Source organism: Lepidochelys kempii, chromosome 3 (assembly GCF_965140265.1).
Source record: "Lepidochelys kempii isolate rLepKem1 chromosome 3, rLepKem1.hap2, whole genome shotgun sequence".
Classification (NCBI taxonomy): Eukaryota; Metazoa; Chordata; order Testudines; family Cheloniidae; genus Lepidochelys; species Lepidochelys kempii.
The window spans coordinates 195,829,888-195,839,246 of NC_133258.1; the positions used below are offsets into that span (position 1 = coordinate 195,829,888).

A 9,359-nucleotide genomic window follows, 5' to 3' on the forward strand; every position below is an offset into this window, starting at 1 on the left:
AACCCACCGGACGGAATAATCCCGGGTGCGGAGAAGGAATAAATAGGAGTTACTGGGGAGGGTCCAGCAGCAGATCTCAGCCAGCAGCCCTGAGCCGGGGGCTCTTGGTCGGGGATGATGAATGATGATGACCATGGGGCATGGAGACCCAGTCCTGCCCGGGAGAAGGAAACACACCGACGGCAGCTCCGGAGCAGGGAGCAGCGGGGCCAGCGGTGGGCGCAGGCTGGGCCAGGAGGAAGGCCCTCGTTTCTCACGTAGCAAAAGGCCAGTGGGGAGCCGGGCCGGGCCGGGCCGAGCCGAGCCGGGCCGGGCCGGGCCGAGCCGGGCCGAGCCGGGCCAGGCGCTGCCTACAAGACCTGGAACCTCCAGGAGGCCTGGTCCTTGTAGTCCAGGCAGTCGGGGGAGTTGAAGTTGAGTTTCCAGGAGGAGGCGGCGCCGGGCTCCTTGTAGTCCAGGCAGTCGGGGGAGTTGAAGGCCAGCCCCGTGCTGCCGTAGCCCTGGTGGTGGTGGTGATGGTGGTGGTGGCCGGACCCCTGGCCCAGCGGGTGGTGGTGGTGGCCGGCCATGGAGGAGGGCGCCATGGGGCTGAGCTGGTGCGGGTGGTGATGGGAGTGCATGGGCGCCAGGTAGGAGCTGCACTCCACGCCGCCGAAGTAGGAGGAGGAGGCGGCCGCCGGGTAGCCCTGCCCGTAGCCGCCGCCCTGGCCGTAGGACATGGGGTAGGAGGCGGAGGCGGCGCCGGACACCGAGCGCTGCATGCAGGACGCGCCGCCGGGCGGCAGCGGCTCCGGCACCGACACGGCCGAGGGCGCCGCGCCCGGGGAGATGGAGGCCGGGCTCCAGATGGACGAGGCCGGGGCGCTGATGGAGGCGGCCGCCGCCGCGGGGTTGCCCAGCGCCGCCGCCGCGCTGCCCGAGGAGCTGGAGCTGGAGGAGGACGACGAGCCGGAGCTGGAGACGGCGGGGGGCGTGAACTGGCCGCTGCTCTCCGAGCCCGAGCTCTCCCGCGCCGGGGACGGCTTCTTCTTGGCCGGCCGGCTCTTGGCCCCGCCGCCGCTCTGCTGCTGCTGCCGGCACTTGGCCCGGCGGTTCTTGAACCAGACCTGCGGGGAGAGCGAGCTGTCAGCAGCCAGCCCCCGGCACCCACTTTCCCCAGCCCCCATCGCCAGCCCCTGGCACCCAGCCCCCCCAGGACCCATAGCCATCTGCTGGCACCCAGTCCCCCCAGCACAGATAGCCAGCCCCTGGCACCCAGCCCCCCCCCCCGCACCTGTAACCAGCCCCTGGCACCCAATCCCCCAGGACCCATAGCCATCTGCTGGCACCCAGCACCCCCAGCACAGATAGCCAGCCCCTGGCACCCAGCCCCCCCCCCGCACCTGTAACCAGCCCCTGGCACCCAATCCCCCAGGACCCATAGCCATCTGCTGGCACCCAGTCCCCCCAGCACAGATAGCCAGCCCCTGGCACCCAGCCCCCCCCCCGCACCTGTAACCAGCCCCTGGCACCCAATCCCCCAGGACCCATAGCCATCTGCTGGCACCCAGCCCCCCCAGCCATCTGCTGGCACCCAGCACCCCCAGCACAGATAGCCAGCCCCTGGCACCCAGCCCCCCCCCCCGCACCAGCCCCCCCCCCGCCCCCCAGGACCCATAGCCATCTGCTGGCACCCAGCCCCCCCAGCCATCTGCTGGCACCCAGCCCCCCCAGCACAGATAGCCAGCCCCTGGCACCCAGCCCCCCCCCCGCACCTGTAACCAGCCCCTGGCACCCAATCCCCCAGGACCCATAGCCATCTGCTGGCACCCAGCACCCCCAGCACAGATAGCCAGCCCCTGGCACCCAGCCCCCCCCCCCGCACCAGCCCCTGGCACCCAGCCCCCCAGGACCCATAGCCATCTGCTGGCACCCAGTCCCCCCAGCACAGATAGCCAGCCCCTGGCACCCAGCCCCCCCCCGCACCTGTAACCAGCCCCTGGCACCCAATCCCCCAGGACCCATAGCCATCTGCTGGCACCCAGCACCCCCAGCACAGATAGCCAGCCCCTGGCACCCAGCCCCCCCCCCCGCACCAGCCCCTGGCACCCAGCCCCCCAGGACCCATAGCCATCTGCTGGCACGCAGCCTCCTAGCATCTGTAGCCAATCCTCAAGCATCATAACAGCCACTTCCTCTAGAACCCATAGGTATCCCCCAGGCACCCTGAACAGCCAGCAACACCCATTTCCCCTAGCACCGCAGCCATCCCCCAACACCCTGAACAGCCACCATTACCCATAACCAGCTGCTGGCACCCACTTCACTCAGCACCCATAGCCACTGGCACCCAGTCCCCAAGCATCCATACCCATCCACCAGCACCCAAGCACCCCAACCAACATTCATAGCCACCCACTGGAACCCCAGACAGCTCCTGGCATGCCTAGCCTTCCACCAGCCCACAGCCACTCACTGGCACCCAGCACTATCCACCCCTACCCCGACAGCTATCAGCATTCCCAGACATTCACCAGCACAAGCTGTCCACCAGCATGCAAGACAGCCCTGGGTGCTCACAGCAATTCACAGGTGCCCAGTCCCCACGGCACCTGCACCCATCCACTGACACAAAGCCCCCGCAGCACCCATCCACACCCAACCACCCGTTAGCCATAACTCCCAGCACCCACACCCATCCACCAGCTGTGAGTCCCAGGAGCACCAACTCCATCCCCCAGGCTCCCACACTATGCCCCACCCTGCACCCCCCAGCCATAAGACTCACTCACAGGACCCATCCCCCTCCTTGCAAGGAGGGATAGGCCATTGACTGCCAGCTCCTCCACTGTCCCTGCCAACCAGCGCCTATGCCCAGCACCCACCCCCCACCCACAAGGGAAAACAACGTTAGCGTCGAGTTTCCTCACTACCCGCATCCCCCCGCCATTAGCCGGCTTCCAAACTAAACCCCGCACACCACCCAGCTCCGTCACCCATCCCCGGGGCTAGCAGGGAGAGCAGACCCAGCAGTACCTGCTTCCCCCAGGGCACAGCCAGCTTCCCCCTGGCCTCCCGCAGCAGAGCAGCCAGCTCCCCACCTGCAAAGGAGACTGAAGCCCTCGGCATCCAGGACCACCCCATTATACCCCACCCATCCTGCAAGGAAGAACAAACCCACCAGCACCCAGCCTACCCATTCCCCGGCAGCCCACCACTGCACTATCCCCAGCTCTTCCCTCCATCCTCCATCAGTGCCCAGCACTCCCCGCTCGGCCCCAGCATCCTTCTTCCCCAACCAGCACCTCAACCCGTTCCCCGACGCAGTCCCCAGAGCAATGAGCTTTCAACACAGCACCTAACTCCCCCAGCCCGCGGAGAGCACGGAGTGATCAGCACCCAGCTTCACTCCCTTCCCCGCACTGTCCCCCAGGAAGAGGGGCACAGCACCCAATGCTCCCAGCTATCCCCCCCCCCAGCACAGCTGCGAAGGAGGGAACACTTTCTGGGTCCTGATCAATCCAGCCCCGTTCCGCTCCACCCCAGCACAGCACGCATCTCCTCAAGGGAGAGGGGCCCAGCATCCCGCTCCCACCACCAGAACTCTCAGCTGCAGCGCCGGGCACCCCCATTAGCCCGCAGAGAAATGGGCCCAATGGGATCAGCCCCCAGCAGAGCAGCCCGGATCCCTGGCTAGCACCGAGCAGGGACATAGTGACCAGCACCCTCCCCCCCGTGGCCTTCTCCCCCCGCTCAGGGGCTTGGGGCACAGCAAAGGGGACCTCACTGAGCCTACCAGAAAAACCAGCCCCCCGCGAGAGAGGCGGAGCACGGCCCCCTTCCCACCCATTAGCCAGGGCTAGGGGCCCAGGACAGAGCTAGACTCACTCTCCCCCCCCCTTCCCCCAGCCTGCAAGGGGAGGGGCAGCCCGGCCCCACACTGCAGAGACGGGTCTGTCTGTCCGGAAGGCCTGTGGTGTGCGTCTGTCAGCTGGGAGGTGGCGGTGGGGGGACACTGCAGTCTCGGGGGCTGAGTTTGCCTCTGTCCCTACCCCGGTGCTGGCACCTGGACCAAAGGCGGCGCCAGGGAGCCCTCCCCTGGCCGGGTAACAGCCCCGCTTCCTCCCTCTCCTGCCACCTCCTCCAGGCCGGAGGGGCCATTTCTGCGCCCCCGCCCCCCTCCCTTGCCCCGCACCCAGGTGTCCCAGGCCGGGCGCGCGGCTGGCTCCTCACCCGGGCCCGGGAGCTGGTTTTTAAAGCATCCTCCACACCCCACCCCAAGGGCCTACGCCCGAAGCTGCAGCCAGGACAGAGCGCCCAGGAAAAGTCACCAGGGCCGGGCTGGCCGGCGGGCCCATGGCGAGATGCCGGGGAGGGATGGTGCCGCTCTAGGGGGGTGTCCAGGGTGGACCGCGGCTGGATCCCCCTGGCCGGGGCTGCCCCCCGCCCCCACCTGCAGAGAGACACGGGGCCCGCGCTGCTGGGGGCGCAGGGGACAGGATTAGCCTTTATTCCGCAAATCAGGCTCCGGCGCCCAGGCTGCCGGCGTTTCCACGGCGAGGGGACACCCTGGGCAGGCTGGCGAGCTCCTCAGCCCCTGGGGCTCCCTCCCGCGCGGCCTGATTTCCCATTGTAAAGGGGGGCGGCGCCCGTCGCCCTCGGGCAGGGCGCTGCGCGGCCGCGGAGCTTGAGGCCAGCATTGGGGGGGGACGTTCCCCGCCTAGTCCAGGCAGGGGCAGCCAGCGGCTCCAGGGCGCGGAAGGGGTGGCTGGGACCAGCCGGAGAGCAGAGCCGGGGGAAAGGCCTCCAAAAGCCAGGAATAAAATCGCCCCTCTCGGCCTGAACGATCCACGCCGGCTCCTCAAACGCCCCTTGGCCGCGGCCGGCTCCGGGGGCTGCGCCTCTCCCCGCCAGAGGCGCTGAGCTTCCGCGCAAACCCAGGGGCGCAGAAGGGCGGGCAAGCCCCGTGGCTCGGCTCCCCCGACAGTCAGCCCAGTGCCGGGCTCCAGCATTCGCCTGTCCCTGTCCGCAGCAGTCAGGGAGCTGAAGCGGGTCTCAGGCTGGGGGCCCCCCCCAACCCGAAGCAGGGTCGGGAGGGCAGGCCGCCCTGGGAACTGCCCGAAGGTGGATCTGGCCAGGTCCCTGCCCCTCCGGCTGTTGGATCTAGGGCCTGAACGTGTCCTCCCAGCCCCTGGGCTGGCCATTGCCGGAGCACTTCGTCAGAGGAGGCCCGGGCGGGGGAGTGCGAGTGTGTGTGATGGGCTGGACAGTGCGGCAGGCAGGGCTCCGGCACCCGGGTTAGCAGCCCCTGCGCCCCAGCCCAGCCGTGCCCCGGCCCCGCAGCAGGCAGCGGGGGCGCGCCCAGGAAGTTCCCCCATCCCTGGTAGTTTGCACTGGGGCTCCCTCTACCCCCCCCCTCCCGCCCGCAGCTGCTGGCCCTGCGGCGGGAGAGACGGTACCGGACCTGGACTCTGGACTCGGGCAGGTTGATCTTCAGCGCCACCTCCTCCCGCATGAAGATGTCCGGGTAGCGGGTCTTGGCGAAGAGCGCCTCCAGCACATCGAGCTGCGAGCGGGTGAAGGTGGTGCGCTCCCGCCGCTGCTTCCGCGGGGTGGCTGCAGGACCCGGGAGAGACAGAAACAAGCGGATTAGACCCACGGACCCCCGCACTCGGGTGCCCCCCACTGCAGAATCTCCCGGGCCGGGGCGCGGAGCCGGGCCCTGCAAGCCCCTTGCTACAGATCGGGGGGTTCGCAGGATTCACAGCCAAGCATTCAAAGAAAAGAAACCGGTGCTAGGGAGCGGGGCCGGGAGGGAAATAAACTAATTTGGCAATTAAATACCGGTTAATATCAGAGAAACTACCAACCCCCATCTCTCCCTCCCAGCAAAATGCACAGTCTATAGTTATACCAAGTGTATTTATGTTGCGTTTCAACGCTCCCCAGAAGCCAGGTTTCGTGGCATTAGGATGGGGAAGGGAGATTCCTAAAAAAGATGTTTTTAAAGAGGCGGGAGACAGGGGTGGAAATGCGAGCAAGCAAATGGGCTCCAAAAGTTAAGGCCGAAGTGAAACTGAGGAGGCAAAATCCGGCGGGGAACGCAAAGCGGATTGCGAACCCTCCGACCCCCCAATCCATACACAACACCATTACACAGCGGCCTCCGCAAGACCCCGGAGGGGAGTTTTCAGGGTTTGTTTGTGTGTTTAAATTACAATCCAGGGAAGAAAAAAATCGAGCGGGGGAGAATCACAACACACAAGTTAGGAACACGCCGAGCTGGGAACAGTGCAGCACCTCTGTGGAGTTGGGTACGAGTTTCGTTAAATTAATTATTTTTAAAATAACAAAGTTAACTATTCGAAAGAGTTTCCCACTGTTAAAAAAAGCACACGAATTAAAGAGACATTTAAACTTTTCAAACTTCTTATCTGATCGTACAAAAACTAGTTGTTGGGGGAAGGAGATTTCTCTATTGAAATCCTGTTGATTCCCACCCTCGTTAATTTTGAGAGTAAAAATTACTTTAAAAAGGATCTAACGAGCAGATTTGTTCTTTTAAATCTTTTTTCAAAAGGTACTCTGGGTATTTTTGAAAGCACAGTCTTGGAGTGGAAGAAATATCCCATTGTTCTCATCTTCGTTGCAAGAAGACAGGAGAAAAATGACTTCGTACAAACTTGTCCCAGGTGAGCAGTGTAACCGGACTGGTAGAGGGGCAAAGTAATTAAAGTGGTTTGATGCTCACCCGGATAGCCCACCGAGGGATGCAGTAGGTCCATAGCAGGTCCGGTCAGCCCCAGCCCATTCATGCCATAGGGGGGCTGTTTGAGGTAAGACATCATGCTAAAAGCTGGAAAGATTTTCCCCAATTATATATATATATATATAAAGTCTGTCTAAAATTTCTCGAAGTCACAAAATTGGTTCTTCCAGGCGATGGCAGAAAATCCGGGCGCTGGAGAGACTCCCCGCTCCCTAAAAGAAACAAACAAAAAAAGAACACACACAAAACCAGACAGACATCAGCAGCTCTTCGGAGCGGAATCGACAAGCCAGGTTGCTTCCAGGGCACAACACAAACCGCTGGGATTCGGAGTTTTACAGCCAGACCAGAGCGGTGCAGATCAAGCGCAAAGAAATACAATTTAAAAAACAACGATTGCAAATAATCGAAAGCGTAGGGAAGTTGGGACTATTTTTTGTGCATTAAATGAAATCGTTTGGGGCGCAAAGAGAGAGGCGCAAGCGCACAGCAGGGCAGCCTGAAAAGCCCCCTGCTCGCTGCAAACAGGGCTTTATTTCGCTCTGCGCCAAAAAATCCTGTCGTGCAAATAAAATCGAAAGTCCCCCCCCCCTTTTCGTTGTCAGTTATTACGGTTTTAAAGTTTTTGCGCATGTTGAGAAGAGGGCGGCGAGGGGGGGCAATCAATATGGCCATACCCCTCCCAAACGAAGTGAAATAAGAAAGTACCAGAGTCGAGCTGGGGGAGGGGGGGGGAGAGTTTTTTAAGCAGAGTCACATTAACATACAATCGCCGTGGGGCTTGGAGGGGGGCACAATACAAGTGATGGGGGAAGATAAAGCAATTATTTAAAAAGATAATTGGATTAGAAATCAAAACGAGATACCAAAAGGGGGGGACGTATAATTAATTTAAGAGCGAGCAGAAGGGGACATTTTAATTAGAAATGGCGAGTAGTTAAAAAACAAACCGATTTACAGTCACTTTGAAATTCATATTCCAGGGGGTTCCTCCCGTAGGGGTGACGGAAACAAATTTACCGAAAGGCACAACGTGTGTGTGTGTGTGGGGGGTGTTCCACGGTCTCTCACTAGGGATTTTATTCTAAATAAATAAAACGAGAAATGGCCAGAGTTTCTTTCCTGCCATGCCTTGCTGGGAGCCATTACAGGGCTCTGAGAAGTGCCAACTCGGACACTTCTCCGCCCGCTTTCCTGCGAATTCTGGGTTCGGTTTTTGCTGTTCGCCAGCATTCCCCTGATGTAAGGAATTTACAGCAGGGCCGCGGAGATCCCGGGAGCTGGACTGTATTTGTTTTTGTCTCGGAGCGAGGTCTCCAGGTAAAATCCACAACCTTGATCCCGTCTCCAGACCCAGGAATCTCTCTCCGCTGCCCACAGGCGCCCAAGAACCCTCATTACCCCGCGAGAAAAATTAGACGAGACAAACCAAAGAAACAAAATCCTAAATCCACCCAGCAACAGATGGCGGCGGCTCTAATCACGATTAATCACCAGCTAGAAACTTTAATTGTGTTGAGGGCCATGTTGTCTCCAGCTGAGTTTCCTGTATTTACACCAGAATGATTAAAAGGGGAGGGGGGCTGTTTGTTTTCGCTGGTAAGACTATTTCCAAATTAATTTGCATCCTCCAGGGGTGCTGGAACAATTTGTACCGTGGGGGTGCTGAGAGCCAAAGCACCACAGTGTAAACTCTGTGTCGGATGGAAAGCACTTCAAGCAGAGGCGCACAGACACGCACACCCCGCACCAGCACCTCTGTCCTCCAGCTCCCAGGCTAACCTGTTGCATTTGGACACTGGGATCCCCTCTACTTTCGTTTTTAGTGTCTGTGTGGAAATTAAATACATCCGGTTGAGTTAGCAGATTGGAATAAAAGCGAACTGCACAGATACGTTTACAGGAGGTTTCCAAAGAGGCCTATCGTTACTTCTCCATATAGTCTCTTTCCCAACACGACCGAGTCCTCACTGCAAAGTATCCTAACCCTTCAGGCCATGGGGGGTTGAATGAGACCGACCTAGCCTCCCGGAGACCCCCCCTAACTGTAAGCACCCGCGCCTCTCCATCCGAGGGAATTAAGACTACTCCGTGTAAACAGAGGCGCCCCAGCCCCAAGAGAGAGGGGGCTCGAAAGCGGATCCGTGGCTTGGAAATGGACCACTGAAGCCAGCACGTTAGGCCAGGCCAGGCCAGGCCAGCCCCGGCCCGAGAAGCCAGCACTTTCCCCCGAGCAGATGCCGCCAGAGCGGCTCCTGGAGATGCGTCGGGCTGAGCCGGGAGTGATTTGGCCCGTGCAGTCATTATGTAAGTTTGTTTGCCAGCCCTGCAGTGTCACCATCCCAGGGAGGGGTGAGGCGAGGCGAGGCGAAGCGCTCCAGGAGGCTACGAGCCGGGGCGGGGGCGCTCACCTTCAGCTTAAATCAAACAGCCCCCAACCCCCCCCTCCACCACCATCCAAGTGCGGGGCTTCGCCACCCCCGCGCGGGACCCTGCCGGGCGGCCCGGGGTGCGGGGGCTCCGCAGCGGAGTTGCAAAGTCTGGCGGGGAGAAGGGGGCAGCCCGGGCTCCTCCCAGGGGGTCCCAGGCAGGGCAGAGGGGGCCGGGGCGC

At 61.6% G+C, this 9,359-nt stretch overlaps 1 protein-coding gene across 1 annotated transcript; it reads right to left on the bottom strand.

Moving 5' to 3' along the window:
- Positions 1-309: 309 nt before the first annotated feature.
- Positions 310-7,083, bottom strand: OTX1 (orthodenticle homeobox 1). Its single transcript, XM_073335314.1, has 3 exons — positions 6,731-7,083; positions 5,444-5,595; positions 310-1,106 (listed from the first exon to the last, which is right to left on the bottom strand). The coding sequence occupies exons 1-3, from the start codon at positions 6,825-6,827 to the stop codon at positions 351-353; spliced, it is 1,005 nt and encodes a 334-aa protein (XP_073191415.1). The 5' UTR covers positions 6,828-7,083; the 3' UTR covers positions 310-350.
- Positions 7,084-9,359: the final 2,276 nt, after the last annotated feature.